At 34.8% G+C, this 19,224-nt stretch overlaps 1 protein-coding gene across 1 annotated transcript; it reads left to right on the top strand.

Moving 5' to 3' along the window:
• Nucleotides 1–11,708: 11,708 nt before the first annotated feature.
• LOC130802933 (uncharacterized) lies at nucleotides 11,709–15,443 on the top strand. Its single transcript, XM_057667057.1, has one exon. It carries the CDS (start codon nucleotides 14,397–14,399, stop codon nucleotides 15,174–15,176), a length of 780 nt encoding a protein of 259 aa, XP_057523040.1. The 5' UTR covers nucleotides 11,709–14,396; the 3' UTR covers nucleotides 15,177–15,443.
• The last annotated feature ends 3,781 nt before the right edge of the window (nucleotides 15,444–19,224 follow it).

Below are 19,224 nucleotides of genomic sequence, written 5' to 3'. Positions count from 1 at the left end.
ATTACTTGGGCTTCTAATTTCTCCTTTATGAAATGTCTGTCGACTTCTACATGTTTTGTGCGATTATGTTGAACTGGGTTTTCTGAAATGTTGATAGCCGCTTGATTATCACAGTATAGCTCACAACTCCTCGTAGGGGTGAACCCCAGTTCAGTTAGTAACTTTCTCAGCCATAGAACTTTTGTGATTCCCTTTGCTACACCTCTGAATTCAGCTTCTGCACTAGACATAGCAACCACCTTTTGTTTCTTGCTCCTCCACGTGACTAGATTTCCTCCTACTAGCGTAAAGTAGCCTGACGTTGACTTCCTATCATCTCTGTCTCCTGCCCAGTCTGCGTCTGTATATGCCACAAGACCAAGGTGACCATTTTTCTGATATAAGACTCCCTTTCCAGGGCATCCTTTGAGATACTTGAGAATCCTATAAACTGCGTCCATATGTTGAACTTGTGGTCTGTGCATGAATCGGTTGACTACTCCTACTGCATATGCAATATCAGGCCTTGTGTGGGCTAAGTAGATTAATTTCCCTACCATGCGTTGATACTGCATTCGATCAGCCAATTTCCTTCCTTCAATCATCTGTAGTCTATGGTTCATCATCATTGGTGTCTCGACAGGCTTGCAATCCAGCATCCCTGTTTCAGTTAACAGGTCTAAAACATACTTCTTCTGGGATATGAAAATTTCTTTGTTTGATCTGAGAACTTCAATCCCTAGAAAGTATTTTAGTCTACCAAGGTCTTTCATCTCAAATTCTTGGAATTGTTTTTCCTTTATATTGACTATTTCCTCTCTGTCATCCCCGGTAATGATCATGTCATCGACATATATTATCAGACATGTTATTCTCCTTCCTCTTCGTCTGAGAAACAAGGTGTGATCCGAGTTACTTTGACTGTAACCGAATCTCTTCATCGCAGAGATGAATCATCCAAACCATGCACTAGGAGACTGTTTCAACCCATACAAAGCTTTCCTCAATCTGCACCCCTCATTTTCTGAGAACCCTAATTTAAATCCTGGTGGAGCTTCCATGTAGACTTCCTCCTGTAATTCTCCATGAAGAAGGCATTTTTAACGTCAAATTGGTGAAGGGGCCAATCTAAGTTTGCTGCAATACTGAACAGCACTCGAATTGTGTCAAGTTTAGCAACTAAGGAGAAGGTTTCTGAGTAGTCAACTCCATACGTCTGAGTGTACTCTTTCGTCACCAGTCGAGCTTTGTACCTTCCAATCGTGCCATCTGACTTGTACTTGATCGTGAACACCCATCTACATCCGACGACCTTCTTTTCATTCGGTAAGACGCATTCTTCCCATGTGCCACTCTTATTAAGAGCGTTAATCTCTTCCTCCACAGCCTTTCTCCAATGTGCAGACATTAGGGCTTCTTCGACTGTGGTTGGGCTCTTGGTTGTATCTAAAGTTACCTTAAATGCTAAGGCACTCTGTGAAAAATTTCCTGATCCGGACGACTTCTCAATAGGATATCTCGAACGTTGTGCTTCATACTCAGGATCATATCTTCTTGGAGGAACCCCTCGAGTGGAGCGAGGAGGTAACATATATGACGTATCATGACCCCTTGTTTCAACTGTATCTGTGGCAATTTCCTCAGTCAAAGTATCAACTATCACATTATCACTGTTAGTGCTTGCTGAAATACTGTTATCAAGAGCTGTATGACTTACCTGATGGTCAGACAGGATCGGTAGTGGTAGAGGAGTGGACAAAATATCTTGGTGAGGTGACTCTGTAGCATTGTCAACTTGATTTTTTGGGTCAAGGTTGGGCAACCACGGACTAACGAGCCAACTGAGATCGTCGTCGTCATGATACTTCTCCCCCTGACGGCGAAGATGGTGATAGTAGTACTCATGCTCGATGAACTCGCAATCCATGGTGGTATAGACTTTTCTAGTCGAGGGATCATAGCACCGATAACCCTTTTGATTGCGACCATATCCAATAAGAACACATTTCACTGCTCTCGGTTCAAATTTGTTTCGTACCCTTGCTGGACAATGAACGAATACTGTGCACCCAAATATACGAGGAGGTAGAATATGCGTAGAGGGTATACTCTTAGTGGGAAGTCTATTGGTAAGGTAATTGGCAGTAGCGATGGCTTCCGGCCAAAGCTGAGTGGGAACACGAGAGTCAAGCATAATAGCACGGGTCATCTCAAGAAGTGTACGATTTTTCCGTTATGCCACTCCGTTTTGTTGGGGTGTGTTAGGGCAAGATGTTTGATGTATGAGGCCTTTTTGTTTAAAGAATAGGTCCATGTCAGAATTGATATATTCTCCACCATTGTCAGTTCGAAGCATGCATGGTTGGGTTTGAAATTGGGTACAAATCATATTATAGAACTCAACAAACACATGAAAGACTTCAGATTTCTGTCTAAGGAAATAAATCCAACTCATACGGGTACAATCATCAATAAATGTAACAAAGTACGAAAAACCATGTAGTCCTACGACTGGAGCAGGGCCCCATACATCAGAATGAACAAGCATAAAGGGCATATCAACTTTATTCAAGCTATTAGAATACGAATGTTTGTGACTCTTTGCAAGAATACATGTTTCATACTTAAACTCAGGTTTTAACCCTATTAAATTAGGAAAAAGTTTTTCTAGATACCCTACAGAAGGATGTCCCAGACGTCGATGCCATAGTTGTCTTTCCTCTGGCCCGCGAACAAGTGTCGCTTTGCCTTTTGGAGTCTCCTCTTCCAAGTAATACAGTCCATCTCTCTCAATACCACGCCCAATAATTTTTTCAGTCTAAGCATCCTGCACAATACAACAATCGGGTTTCATGAGAACCGTACAATCAAGATCTCTCGTAAGTTGACTCACCGACAATAATTTATGTGACAAGTCAGGTACAAATAGACAATTTTTTAAAGTGAGGTTTTTTGTGAAAGAAATAGTTCCGGCTCCGCTCACTTTAATCCCTTCCCCATTCGCGGTTTTAATGATGTCTTTCCTAGGTTTATCATGAGTCAAAAAATCATTCGGGTCAAATGACATTGTATCAGTAGCACCGCAATCAAAGATCCAACCCCCTTTAAAATAAGATGAAGTATTAGAAAAGGACAAAATGTTTAAGGGTGGGAGCAAGGAGTCAGAGTCACGTGACCCCCTTCCCCTATTTAAAGGCTCTTTGAGCCTTCCTTCCTCACCCCCCCCCCCCCCCTTTAACCCTACTGCGTCGTTTGAGGTTCCTTCTTTCTTGCTTCTGGTACCTTCCTCTACTGGTACGTTCATGGCTTCTCTGGTTTCGCCTTGTTTCTCCCCTTCATCTTCATCCATGGATGCATGTCTCTCTATACTCCATCCCATTGCTACATTTCCGGTCCGGTGCTAATCGGAAAAACGTGCCAGTTTCTTTTCCCCTTTTTTCTTGGTGTCTGACCACCACTCCGGGTACCCTACGAGTTTAAAACATTCGTTTTTTTTATGCCTTGTACCTCCACTGTGGGTACATTTTAGGTGAGTTTTGTCATGCTCCCGCCGGTAAGTCCTTCCTTTGGCCGTAAAAACTCCACCGGGGCCCGGTGATTCCAAATTCATTTTCATGATTCCACGCCTCAATACCTCTCTCCTTATACTTGCATATGCTTCCTCCACCGTTGGGAGTGGATCTAACAGTAAGAGGTCTCGCCTATCTTTGTCAAATGTTTGATGAATTCCTGCTAAAAACTGGTACAATCGATTTTTTTTTAATTAATTGATTATAAATGATGATATCGTCTGGATCTTTCATTGGGTTTGATTGCCTCCTGTCAATTTCTTTCCATATCATGAGTAACTTGATGTAATATGTCTCAATTGATTCTGTTCCTTGCTGGATTTTGTTGGCTTTGACTGTTAAATCGAATATTTGCAGGCCGTCTCTCCCACTATTGTAAAGTATCTCAATCCCTTGCCACAATGCTTTGGCTGTTGGGAAATCAAGATACTGGTTCACTAGATCAGAATCTATATTCTCCAAAATCCATGAGATAACAATCAAATCACGTTTGGTCCATTGGTTGTACGCTGGGTTGTTTGTGGATGGTGGGTCGTCAATGATGTGACTGAGACGATCTTGTCCACTAATGGCTAAGTGCATCAGCCTGGACCATTTTGTGCTGTTTTGGTTTGTTAATTTCTCTGATATTGTGAGAGTGTGGGTGCTAGTCGTGTTTTCTGTAGGTAGTGTGTTGGTGTTTAACTGTTTGAACAGTTGCAACAACTGCCCCATTGTGACTGGTTGATCTGGTGCAACAACAGTCCTTGATTCATCTGCCATTTCTGGGTTATTTTCGCGTTAAAGGTAGGTTAATTGGTATGTGATGAAGCTGCAAAAAGGACTTACAATCGTTGCTGCTCTGATACCATGATTTCTGGTTTAAACGATTTCTGGTTTAACATCAAGTTTTGGGGTTTATTGTTTCTGTGTTGTTATTTCATCTGTAATGGTCATAACATATATACATGAGCTCTACAGTAACTGTAAAAAACCGCTCCTAAACTGCTCCTCATTAACTGCCATATTGCCACACTAACTGCTATACTAGTAAACCGTCATACATATACAAGTAAGACGTAGTGTAACAATATGAAAACAAAAACAAAGAAATCAAAAAGAACCCAGAACAACTGATATACAACAAGACTCACAATTCACCGCCAAAATTCGAAGCACCCTCTAAGGTATCTCCTCCCTTTCACCATCAGAATCATCCACCAGTCGCAGAGCCACAATCACCATCAGCTTCCAGTCGGCCAACGGTGCACCTACGAGCAGCGTGCCTCGAGCGAACTAACCCACTCAGCCTCGTGGATCAATAAATATGAACATCATTTGTTCTTTCCATTTTCACCTCCATAGCTTCCTTCCATGTCCTCCAAATTGAAGGTACACTCCCACTCAAATAAATTTAATTGCTTAATTCAAATTCTTGATAAGTAAAATTTTATGTTTTATTTTTGAATCAAGTAGAAATTTTAGAATTAGGTTAAGTAGTAATTGTTGGATTTTAATTGATTAGATTGAAGATGAAGACATGAATTTAATTAGTAATTGGTGAATTGAATTTAAAGTAGTGAAATTGATAGTTGAGGTACACACTCATCAAAATGAAATCAATTGTTTAATTTGTTGGAAATACTTCACATGTGAGACAAGATCCCACATCGATAAAATAGTGGGTTGTTGACTTGCATATATAGTGGGTGAGCTAATCTTCCTACTACCATATGGTTTTGGGAAACAATGAATCTCACCGAGTGTATGTGCAAGCCAACGCTCTTGACTCGTGGATTTGTAGGCTCGAGTCCACGGGTCTCCCGTGTCCACACGAGTGGGCCGCAGTGAAAATCATGTGACGAATTGTCACAACCTAATTTAATATGGTATCAGAGCCGAAGGTGGTTCCTGGTATGATGTGGCTCACATGTGAGGGGGAGTGTTGGAAATACTTCACATGTGAAACAAGATCCCACATCGATAAAATAGTGGGTTGTTGACTTGCATATATAGTGGGTGAGCTAATTTTCCTACTACCATATGGTTTTGGGAAACAATGAATCTCACCGAGTGTATGTGCAAGTCAACAACCCACTATTTTATCGATGTGGGATCTTGTCTCACATGTGAAGTATTTCCAACATAATTAATTATATTTTAATTTATTTAATGTTGTGTCTTTAAAAAAAATTGTTAATTCAGAGAAGACTTGATGATTATTGTGGTGTTCAATCTATGAACTGAATTGTGATGAAATAGTTTTGAATGGAAATATTGGATGATGAATTCTTGATATGTTTGAAATGATAAAATTTTCCCTTAGCAATTACCATGTAATATCGAATGATACTATTTTCGGAATAATATTAAAAGGTTAGTTTTGAATTCAGGAGTTGAAAATGAAATTGGATGGTAAGATAGTGTTGATGAGATAATGAAAATGAGGATTAATATTGCATGTTGATGACCTTATGGCATGATTATGGTAGCTAGCCCGATGGAAAAGAAAGTTTGTTCCATTCTATAGATTTTTGATTTTAAAATTTTGAAAAGAAATGTTTTAGCAAAGAAGATGAAAAAGTATTTGATTTATAGAAACAGAAAAAGAAAAAAATTATTTTATATGGTATTGATAAAGTGTGTTTGCAAAAGAAAATGATTTGTCGGATATAATTAATGTGTTCTACCATCATGTGTAGTTAGGTTATTGTATGGAATCTAACGCAGACTGTTTGGCTGCATGTAAATGAAGTTTAGAATCAGGGCAGAGAGCAATTCTGTGTAAATACAGTTATAACGTTTCCTTTTCACCATAGTTTTATGTACTAAAATTAAGTATATAAATATGTACTCAACATAAGCTATGAGGTTTTGTTCTTTGAACTTGTCCTGGTGAGGGATAGATTTTGAGATCAACGAAGTAGCTGAAAGCATAAAGATTAGTAATCAACAAAGTAGTTTCATCCAGTCATATAAAAGAATGTAAGTAAAACAAATCTGTATTTAAAATTATTTTAGTTGGTTTTTATTATTGGAGAAAAGATTCCACCCTACGAGGTGATGTGATTTTGGAGTGTTTGGTGCCTGTGCCATTGGCTGATTGATATTTTAAATTGTTGGTTTTAAACTTGCAGGGTGACTTTAAGTCGAAGAAAATTTTTTAATTTATCCGATTTACAAATAGAATTCTGTCGGATTTTCTGTAAAATTCATATGTCCTAAATTGTTTCAAATGATTTTTATAATGTGATTTCTTTACATCTTTGAAAGTTTGTATACTCTGATATTTAAATTCTTTGATAGATGTCTAGTGGATAATATTATCAGTTGAGTGATTGATTATATTATCAACGTAAAAGCCCGATATAAGTGTTAAGCTTCCACGCTAGTTTAAATTGATCTTTATTAATCAGCAAATTAGTTTCGGGTTGTTACACAAACACATAAAAAACATATAGACAAAACTAACCAAATTACAGCAGACAAAAACGACTAAGTCAAAAAAAAAAAAGACTCAGGTACACATATCTTGTGTCTTCAACTACTTCTTCTCCAAGTCCAAGTTTAATTCTCAGATATAAAACTAAGTCAGGAATTTGATTAGCAAATTATGAAAGACTTGAAATATGTTTGAAATGGATAGGAATTCAAATAAGTTTGAATAGTCTTGAAATTTGTTTAAGTTATTAAGTCAGGTGATCATATTCTTAAGGGAAGAATTATTCAAACTATTTTGAATTTGCACTGAGTCGTTAAAAAATACTAACTGCTCTAATAAGAAGACATACAACTTTCACAATAACTCTTTCAATCTACAAGCTTGTGAAATTACTGAAAGAGAATACATTATCTTTTTTAATTAGTAGTTTAAATTTCTTGTTTTTAGATCGAATCGTAATTCTGTAAGTCTACATTTTATTATTCTTCACGTTTTAGAGTTACAAATCAAGTCACTATAAAGTTACCAATATTAGACCCACCTCTTAACATTGTTTTGAGGTTTAGCTTAGTGAAGGTTTAACTTAAATTGTCGGAGTTTAATGTCGCTAATTCTATTGGGTCAAATTGTATCAATGTGTAAGATAATTTTGTGTGTTTAGACCTATATTAGTCTGGATTCATGTGACTAATCTAGTTGGACTATATAGTAGTCATAATCCTTTATTTAAATATACACAAATTCTAGTGAGAGACCATCTCTAATTTGGCCGATCCAAAAAGGAAAATATAAAGTAAGTTTCTCGATAGGCATTAAGAATATTATAAGTAGTCATTTAGAATATTGTAAGTATCTAAGTACTTACTTGGTGGGCATTAAGTATATCGTAAGTAGGCATCACGAATATAATAAGTAGACTAGTAGGCTAAGTTTCTCGATAGGCACTAAGAATATTGTAAGTAGGCATTTTAAGTACTTTTTTAGTGGGCATTATGTATATTGTAATTAGGCATTAAAAATAAAGTAAGTAGGTATTAAATATACGGTAAGTGGACATTAAGGTTTAATGGGTTGAGCCTGAGAGACATCTCTTAAAGAGATGAACTCTCAGGAGACCGGCTGTTAAATATAATGGTTATATTAAATTGTGTAACCCCTAATTTTATGAATAATTGTAGAGTTTAATGAGATTCTTAAACAAGATAAAAAGCATGGCTTTATAGTTGTATTAAATAGCCTTGACCAAGTATCTTTATGAATAGTAACATCTAATTGGTGGAACGATTAACACTTCAAATAACTCATTCTATTTGTTATAATCCCTCCTATTTACCTTAAGAGCCTCATTTGACTTTTCACGGATTTTAAAGAGAGTTAAAAGTGGGACCCTAAGGATAGGAAAGAGAGTAGTATTATGGGTTTTTAATGTAAGGGAGGAAAATTAATATGGGTAATAGAGGGTATAATTGAAAATAAGATAAAGCTACTAAGGGCATAAAAGTCAAAAACCCATACCAAAAATAGAAATGGAATAATTAAGGTGACTTAACCATAAAAGAAAATGGGACACATAAACTGAATAGGAGAGAGTATAAAATTATAGTCGAGAAGTTGATTCGTGGCCTAATTCCATATAGAGAAAGGAAAATACATATTCACATTTCATTTTGGTCCTTTTTGTGAACGTTTCACATATAATGTATATGTGATATTTTCATTGCTTTTCAATTTTTAAGAGTAAGAAAAATTATATACGTGGTGTTAACAAATTATAAGTGAGGTCAAATACAATAGTTATATTTATACAAAATTAGTTTAAGAAGTGTTCTTTAACGACGTAGTATACGAAGTCTTATACTAGTGGATTCACGCTATAAAGTATATTATTATATTTTAACTAGTGGGTTCATGCTAAAAAGGTATATTATTTGTCTTATTATTTATTTGTTTCATTTCATGTCAATAATTGGATAGTAGAAAGGGTCTAGGTTTCCACATGTTAAAAGTTTACAGTACTAGAACTCTACGGCTAAGGCTCCCGCCTCCAGTAGCAGCTTAGTTCCCCGAGCCAAATTGCAACAGCGTCAATGCACCAAGAGCATAGCAGCCCCTGCCTAGCTCAACGAAACAAGGTAGCATCCGCGAAGGCAACACAACAAAACCTTGAAGCCAAAACACCATATAGCAACAATATCGAACAAGGAACGACCATAAATTATTTATTGGCATTGAAATAATAGAATTTTGTTGTGATAGTGTCTATCTATTTCACCCATTTCAATTACAATTCCACCTCGTTGACACCATTATGGTTATATCAAGATGCCTACAATGCATAGGGCTGTAAATGTGGTCAGAAACCTGTTTTACCGACTTGTTACCGACCGATACCGAACCCGTTTTTGACCGAATACAAGTGACCAGATACCGACCGCTAACGAACCCGAATGGTGACCGAAACCGTTTCCGACCTGTTTTACACATACCGAAACCGACCGGTACCGAACCTGTTTTAAACCGAAAACCGTTTTCGACCTGTTTTTATCATACCGTGACCGACCGATACCGAACCTGTTTTCAGACCGAAACCTGTTTTCGACCCGCTTAATACCCGTTTTTAACCGACCGTTTTTGACCGAATCTATATTGTACCGAACCTGTATTATACCGAACCTAGAACCTGTTTTGTACCGAACCTAGAACCTGTTTTGTACCGAACCTGTTTTGTACCGAACCTGTTTTGGACCGAACTTATCTACATAATTCTTCTAAGTTGTCAAAATATAATAAAATTTTATATAAAATAATTAAATTAAACTTAATTATATTATTTCTATATGATAAAAATTAAATTAAATATAAATTTTTATAAAATAAATATATAAATTATAAGTTAATATATATTAACTCAGTAATTTAGTAAAGCCTTTTTCTTTTCTAAAAAATTAAGTATAAATTTTACAAAACTCAGAAATTGCAAAATTGCATAAACATAGTTCATACTTTGCAACCAATATAAGTACCAAGTTCAGGTTAATTTGCTGACTAATTAATACTGTATTAAAATCAACATATAACAATATAAACCAATACAAAATATTAACCTATGAAATTGATAAACCACTTTCATTTCATTTAATAGTTTAAACGAAATTTAAAATAGATCCATTACATTTTTTCCCTACCAATAATATAAACATCAATAATCCTAACTACACAAAAAGTCTTTTCCAAATTTTAGTTATGCATAAGAAATTGCAAAAGTATAACTCATTTCATCACTTTTCTTTAATTTTCTCAGAAGTATAACTCATTTCATCACTTTCATCTTCTTCCTCCTCTTCCATCACCACCTTAGATCTCCTGCTCCTAGTCCTCAATGCGACACCGCCTTTCAATAATCTGTAAGGAACTGCTCCACCAAACTTAGTGTACCTTAAGATCATATAAAAGTAATAACTTTCAGATACTGAGTATTATGATTAAGAGCATGAGATGGAAAAACGACAGAAAGTTATAATAAATAAAATAAAAAAAATATAAATTAATTATAAAATATAAATTGGGCGCTCAGATATGATAATTTGGTAAAAAACCCAATTACAAGAAAAAAATCTTCATAGAGCACTACACTTACCTGAAGCATTATCATCATGATCAGTGTTATTTTCCTGAATAACACTTAATATCTCCTTAAAAACGACTTTAAAAACATCAAGAAGATAAACAGTACATTTGAACATGAACATTCATCATACAAAATACCTGATTTTATTTGCCAACATGAACATGAATCTAGCAACTGATTTAGCAAATTAACCCAAACATTCATCATACGAACAAAAAAATAGAAAACAACCCACCTATGACATGTCTCCAAAGCAAAGCACGCTTAAATCCCAACAATTATACAATTATACAGATATCTCCAAAGCAAACAAACTAATTACAACAATTATACAGATGACACACTTAAATCCCAAAATGATGATAAACCCAATCACAATTTCCACGTAAAGCACGCTATAACCACCTATGACATGTCCAACAGCTTAATGAATGAAATTCAAAACAACAAAAATAATAATAAAACTCAATCAAGATCAAAACTTGCAAACAATTAATTAAAAAAATAAAATTTCAATTCCAATTATAACCATATAATCAACACAAAATCAATCAACTCAGGATAGAAAATTATCCGAAAATGCAGCATTTAACAATGAAATTATCCGAAAATGACAAAAAATTGTAGGAAAAAAAAAACAGGATAGAAAATCAATACTTGAATGAAAACAATTATAAAATTTGAATCTTACAGTGAAATGAGGGGAAAACTGCAGCTCCGTCCGAAGAAACAAAACCCTAACAACAAAATCTGAATAAAATGAAATCTCCATCAAAATCAAAAACTGAAATCAATAACAAAAACAAGAACATGAAACCAAGTATGAAAACAAGAATAAGAAATCAAAAATCAAAATAAAAAGTAACCAAAATAAAACCGAATGATACTAAAAAAAAAAAGCACAAAAACGCTAATAAAAAGTAACAAGAACAAGAATGAAGAATGAAGAACTAAATTAAAACAAAAACGAAGAATGAAAGCCAGAAAGAAAGCACAAAAACAAGACAAGAATGAAGAACGAAGAACTAAATGAAAGTCAAAAAAATTCACAAGAACGCAAATAAAATCAAATGAAGATTAAGAACAAAGATTAAGCACCGCATTTTATATCTTTAGACCGAACCGAACAAAGATTAAGTATTGCAAAATTAAGAACAAAAAAACTCCCTTAAGAACCGAACAAAGATTGAGACCGAATAACTGATTTTTGGACCAAGATTAAGAACACGAAAACGAAACAAAGATTAAGAACAAAAAAACTGGAAGACTAAATCGAACAAAGATTAAACACGAAAACCAAAGATTAAACACAAAAAACAAAGATTAAATACAAAAAACCCTAAATCTAACCCTAAACGAACACATTAAACCCATAAAATTAAACACAAAAACAAATCGAACAAAAAAAAAGTGGAACAAGACTAAATCGAACACGAAAACGAAACAAAGATTAAGAACAAAAAAACTGGAAGACTAAATCGAACAAAGATTAAACACGAAAACCAAAGATTAAACACAAAAAACAAAGATTAAATACAAAAAACCCTAAATCTAACCCTAAACGAACACATTAAACCCATAAAATTAAACACAAAAACAAATCGAACAAAAAAAAAATGGAAGAAGACTTACTTGGACGGTTGGACCGGCTGGAGAGGAGTGGCGGTGGGCCGGTGGCGAACTGGCTGGAGAGGAGCGGCAGGGATTAGGCGCGGGATTTAGAGAGAGAATGAAAAAAAGGGAAGGGGTTAGGGGACGGCGCTGCTGAGTATCAGAGAATTAGGATTAAGGGTTTTTAGGTTTTTAGGGAGAGAATCAGAGAAGGCGCGGAGCAATTAGCGAAATACACTTGGGCTTATCAACGGTTTAGATTAGATCCCTTGATCTAACGGTTCATATTAGTTTTTTTTTTTTTTTTTAAATATATTAGAGTATGTTTAATCAATGGTTTAGATTAATTGATTTCAAAATGAAGGGTTATGATTTATCATGCCTTTTGCCAAGTTGACAATCCATGTATTGAGGTTGTGCACCAATGGGATAATCTTATGTGTTTTTTTTTTTTTTTTACAACTAAATTTTTTTTTAAAATATGAGTAATTCATTGATTTAATGGTTTCTAAATAAACTTCTTAATTTTAATAAATAAACCTCTTTCTTTCTTATTTCTAAAATATATATATATATACTTCTAATTATGCAACTATTATTTTATTTGCCAAAAAAAAAACAATGTTATAATGTTATTGGTATTTATATAATTCTATATTGAAATTGAAAAGTCTATAAATTACACCCAAAAAGATAATCGTTAGAATAATTCACGAGTTGATTTATCAAATAGAAATAATTAACATGATATGATCAAATATATTAATTAATTATAATCGATTTATCAAGTTGAAAAATTAGACTTATGATCAAATAAATTAATTAACTTAAATCGAGTTGATTAGTTTTCGAAAACCTCATTTAAAATCAAACATATCAACGTAGATGGATTTACATGTTAACTTGTCATGATTGACTTAGATAGGACGAAATAGAATGAAAAACCAATCAATTAACTTAGATCGCTGGCAGCTAGATTGATTAGATAGATTGATCACATTAGCTTAAAATAACACACCCATGGGCTAACAAGGGTCAAGTCGATCAATTAACATGTTATGATCTATTAATTAACTTAGACGGAGTTGAATAGTTGAATTTGATGTCATAAAACTCATAACCTAACGACATCTATAAAACTTGATGTGAGGTTCCACCTTCTATATATCATTCCCATCATGGATAAACGCATGATCAATGACATTATGAGGCAACACGATGCGATTTTTTACCAAATTGGAACAGAATAATTGGAACATAATTGAACTGAATTAAATCATGGTTTAAATGAATTGAACTGAACTGATATCAACCAAATTAACCGGAATATCGGTTTAACTGAATTGAACCGAACCGATACCAACCAAAACTGAACTGAACAGAACTGAATCCCGGTTCAACTAAATTGAACTGAACCGATACCGACCAAAACCGACCGATTGTGACCGACCGATTCAGACCCGCATATCGATTGTGACCGACCGATTACCGATTTTGACCGCCCGGTTATGATCTGTATACCGATTACGACCTGCAAAAAACCGTTTTTGACCGACCGAATGTGACCTGTTTCCGGTAATGACCGGACCGATAAATACCGGACCCATACCGACCGACACCCGCCAAGGAAAAAAACCGGATTCGACCGGATACCGAATAAACCGACCGATACCGACCAGTACCGAAAGACTTATACGACCTGCTTTTGACCGACCGTTTTTTACCGAACCTGTTTTTGACCGACCTGTTTCCGACCTTTTAACCCGTTTTTACAGCCCTAACAATGCAGCAAAATAACGATATTATATTTTTATGGAATATTTGATATTTTATAATTTAAATTTTTTCTATTGTCTTTAAATAAACTATGGCAATATTATTAAATATCAAATAAAATTTCAATTGATCATATTTTACATTATATATGAAAAAACATATACCAAATAGTTGCTACATGAACAGTAGCAACTATTAAAATAAGAGGAAGTATTAAGAATACTCATCCTTTACTTGCTCAAGAAAGATTGGTAACACAAACTTGCATTATCAAACGAGACAATCATTTTCCCTCCCCCATCATCCATTTTATTCCTTTCCCCCTTCCTTTGATCTTTCACAATTCCTATACATATCTTACTTGTCTCAACTTCTTTGATCCTCATTTTCTTTGCCAACAAAATCATCAACTATGCCTATAATGAACCGTCCTCGAGTCGTGATCGAAGAAATCCGAAGAACACGAACTTACAGATTCTTTTGGTGCCGAAATTGTGATCGGACTGTAAGGGTTGCATCTAATAACCCTTCGCACAATTCATTATGCCCAATTTGTTACCAATTTTTATGGCAAGAACTCCATGTTTCAAGACCTAATTCTTCTAATTCCTCGCCTTCAACCGCTCAATTGTTAGACACTATGGCTCAATTCATCAACCCACGCGAATCGATCATTCCAAGGCCTGTATCACCTCACGAAAATGCAGTAAATCAAGTGCGATCGTCTGATCGAATTACTGAAAATCAGACGGATGAGAATACAACAAACTCAATAATGCCAATAGTCCGCGTAACATCTGATACATTCGGCAGTGATTCAGACTCAACCTGTCCAGTATGTAAAGAAGATTTCGCGATAAATGAAGAAATTAGAAAGTTGAATTGCAGCCATTATTACCATTCAGATTGTATCATACCTTGGTTGCGAATCAATAATACTTGCCCTGTGTGTCGTTATCAGCTCCCAATAAATCGATCTTCAAATGATCATCATGATCATAATAATAATGATTTAGGAACTGATGTTTTTCGAGGTGTAAATTATGGTCGAAATCGTTATTATGATGATGTTGATTATGATTTTCGATTAGAAGATGTGTTTAATTTGAGTTGGCCGAGTTGGGCTGAGTTATTGTCGTTGTTATGGCCTTTTCGGTTGAGCTCTTTGCTTGATTGGAGCTTGCCAGATTAGTTGTAATGTAAATTAATGGTGATCAGGAATAAAACAATGTAATAATGGTTTTTTCATGATTGTTTTATTAATAAAATGTAGGTATCGTATAAATTTTATTTTTATGAAACTTAGGATTGATAAATTAGTAAATAACTTAAAGATAAATTAGTAAATAACTTAGGACTGATAAACTACCGGAAAAATTCGGACAAGCTCGTATTTGGTTTAGGGCAGGCGGGACGAAGGCCCAGGGCCCTATATTTTAAAATTTATATTGCTTGAAGTCTTTAAATTTAAACATTAAAAACAATTAAAAATAAATATAAATATAAGAAATATACGATAGTGCTATAGTGGGAATGAATATTGATAGCAGGACAATAAATATTTGATACATGCAATAAATCATGAATATTTAAATGACTCTTTCTTCCAAAACTAAATGGAAACTTTTACATTTTCTAATTTCTATAGTAATTTCAAGAAAAAATGCCAAAACATTTAAATTCTCTTTACAATTTCAAGAAAAAAAGGAGAAACTTCCATATTTGAGTGTTTTATTTTAGTGATTAAAAAATTGTTGCACCATTTCCCTAAATAATATGAATGGGATAATTATTTCTCATTTACATTGAAGGGAAACTTAATTCCTTGGGTACTTTCCACGTAGGACATCCAACCAAATTATTTTTTTTCCTTTTTTTAGATAACCGCTATCTTAAAAAACAGTTTATGGTAAAGTGTACAGGTAAAACGCTAAACGAAGTGGTGGTTTTCAATTGAAGCAAAAAAAATTAATTGAACCTAAAACCGCCATATAAAATGACGGTTTACTTATAATATGTAAAAAATATATTATAAATAAACCGCCACTTCATATGGCGGTTTTATTGTGGTATATTAGGCAGAAGGTCAGCGGCACACATTCACGCACGCACAACACTCCTCTCCTTCCTCCTCTTGTGTCGATTAACCCTAAAAAAACAAATTTTACCTGTTGGACCTCTTGAGTTTTGATGATGACTACACTTTAGCAAATATGTGTTTAGAGATTTTGTGCAGGTCGATATCCGATTAATTGTGATCGTTGATAGTACCTATGGCTTAGTTCATGGGAATATACATGTCAAAAGGTTTCAAGAGATGCTAGAAGAGTATATCACGTGGGATGTAAAATGGAGACAAGAAGTCTACTGTTCCCAGGTTTGATGTTCTAGCAAGTTGGAATTTGGAGACAGCGCAGTGTTCCCAAACTGAAGTCAATTTGCGTTAGCTAATAAATTCTATCTTTTATTTTTTTAGTTAATGTATTTAAATTAATTGGTTGCATTAGTTTATTAAAGTTAATTGGCAAAAAGAATTTCTAAAATTCCTTACGTGGTGGTTTCAAGATTAATTCCTTATTTTTAGGAGATAAACTTGGATCTACTAAAAAGTAGGAACAGCAGTTAGGTCTTAATTATTTTTGGATTTTCTGAAAAATAATAAAATTAATCTTTTCCTAAAAATAGTAAAAATAACCATTTTCTAAGAATTAGTCAAAAGATAACAGTTTTTAGAATTAGTCAAAAGATAACCGTTTTACTAAACCGTTTTCTAAATATAGCATGAAGTTCCAGCCATTAATTTGGGGAACAGGAATTACTACTGAAGAAACTGCTACTTTAGGGAACAGCGGTTATCAGGGAACAGCGGTTATCAGGAAATAGCGGTTACTGATTGCCTTAACCGTTTGTTTGATTTATTCAAAGGCTGAAGTATTAACCGTTTTGTGATTCATTCAGCATCATTCATTGATCCATGACTAAGGATAATGGGTTGGAATATTTTTCTATTTTTAGAAATTTATTTTATTATAAATAAGCTAACTAGCTCGGTTTTTTAGATGGTGAATTAACGCATGCTTTAAGAGAAAAATAATTTTTGTGCGTTTGATTTTGAAATTCTACAAGTAATATTTTGTGCTTTTAAATTGCCAATTAATTCATAATATTTACTTGTGCAACTCTTTGATTTATTTTAGAGAATTTCTATCCTTTTTGTAAGGGATTTTGAGAGTTTATGTAATTAGACTCGGGTGAGTCTAAGGGGGAAGTTAGATAGCTTTTAGTGAAGCTAGAGAGGATTAGCTTATTGTAAAGCTAAGTTTGTTGCTTTGAGTAAAGCAATTAGAGAGTGAAGAGTTGGCCTAGTTGTTTCGCTTCGAGTGAAGTAAGGTGTTTATTGTAATTGTAACTAATTGCCTTAAACATAGTGAAGTTGTTAGAAATCCCAAGTGGTCGTGGTTTTTCCTTTTGTTTAGGCCCAAAAGGTTTCCACGTAAAATCGTGCGTCTCTTTTATTATTTTGCTCTTAGTTTAAGCTTTATTTATTTTGAATAATTCCGCAAAAACAGGGCACAATCGCTTAAACTTGCAACAACAACAATTCACCCCCCCCTCTTGTTGCTGTTCCCGTTCCTAATTGAATCAACAATTGGTATCAGAGCCCTGTTCCCAGAAGATCAGGAAACCCTGAGGGCAGATTCTGGTGTTCCCGAAAAATGTCAATTATGAACGAGCGAATGGAAGAAGGGTATTCAACTCAAAGACCGCCAATGTTCGATGGAAAATTCTATACATACTGGAAGAATAGGATGGAGATCTTCATCAAAGCGGAGAACTGTCAAGTGTGGAGAGTCATTGAAATCGGAGATTTTGAGGTAACCATTACTAACTCCAACAATGAAGTAGTTCCCAAACCAATAACGGAATATGAAAAAGAAGATTTTCAGAAAATGGAATTAAATGCTCTTGCTATAAAATTACTTCATTGTGGTCTTGGACCAAACGAGCATAATAGAATAATGGGGTGCAAATCCGCTAAGCAAATTTGGGACCTGCTTGCTGTTACCCATGAGGGAACAAGTGAAGTCAAACGGTCCAAAATTGATTTGTTAATGTCTAAATACGAGAGATTTGTTATGGAGCCAAGAGAAAGTATCCAAGAGATGTTCACTAGGTTCACCAACATAACAAATGAGCTTGTTTCTCTTGGAAGAATAATTCCCACTGATGAAAAAGTAAGGAAGATTCTAAGGAGCCTTCCTCAAGATGAGCGCTGGAGGGCCAAGGTTACTGCTATACAAGAGTCCAAAGATTTTACTAAGTTCAATCTAGAGGAGCTGGCTGGTTCCCTAATGACGTATGAATTGCATTTGGGAACAGCAGACAGTTCCAGGAACAAGGGACTGGCTCTGGCAGCGGGGGAATAGGACGAATCAGAATGTGATGAAGAAGAGGCTGCTTTGTTGGTACGAAAATTCAAGAAGTTCTTCAGGAACAGCAGGTATGCAAATCAAAGAAACAACAAAGAAAGAAGAACAAAAAATCTTGAATGCCACAAATGTGGAAGTACCGAACACTTCATCAAGGATTGCCCAACATGGAAGAATGAAAAGGGCAAGGGAAAGGCAAGAGATTCAAGAAGACCGTTGAACAAAGAAAATTTTAACAAGACTGACTTTCGTAAGGCCGTGATTGCTGCATGGGGAGAAACTGAAAGTGAGAATGAAACTATTGTTCCCGAAGAAGAGGAGACAGCTAACCTATGTCTCATGGCTACACATAAAGGCAAGGAGAAGCAGGTAAATATTTCTAATTCATTTTCTGACCATTCATTCAATCCAAGTAAAAATGAATTAAAAGAGTTGTTAAAAGAGACACAAGTTAAACTTAAAAATTGCAATGATAAGTGTCTCAAGTTAGAAAAGGAACTTAAGGTAAGCAAAGACCATGTCTCATACATAAACACCTTTAGACATGATGTCCAAAACAGATTTTTCGGTTTGTTGGACCAAAATATAATCCTAAAGGAAAATATGGAGAGACTTAAGAAGGAAAATGTTATTCTTAACATTGAGCTATCGCAATACAAATTATTAGGCTTAAATGAGGAATTGATAGATGCATCTACCAAAGATTTATGCAATGATTTTCAATATTTAAAAATGAATTCGGAATCCAACCGTAACAACAATGACAATCTTGAATTAAATTCAAGAGAAAAAGGGAAAATCAAAATAACT

The sequence above is a fragment of the Amaranthus tricolor genome, chromosome 16 (genome assembly GCF_026212465.1).
Source record: "Amaranthus tricolor cultivar Red isolate AtriRed21 chromosome 16, ASM2621246v1, whole genome shotgun sequence".
Classification (NCBI taxonomy): domain Eukaryota; kingdom Viridiplantae; phylum Streptophyta; class Magnoliopsida; order Caryophyllales; family Amaranthaceae; genus Amaranthus; species Amaranthus tricolor.
The sequence above is the reverse complement of the archived record's forward strand: the minus strand, read 5'-3'. Positions and strand labels throughout refer to the sequence as shown.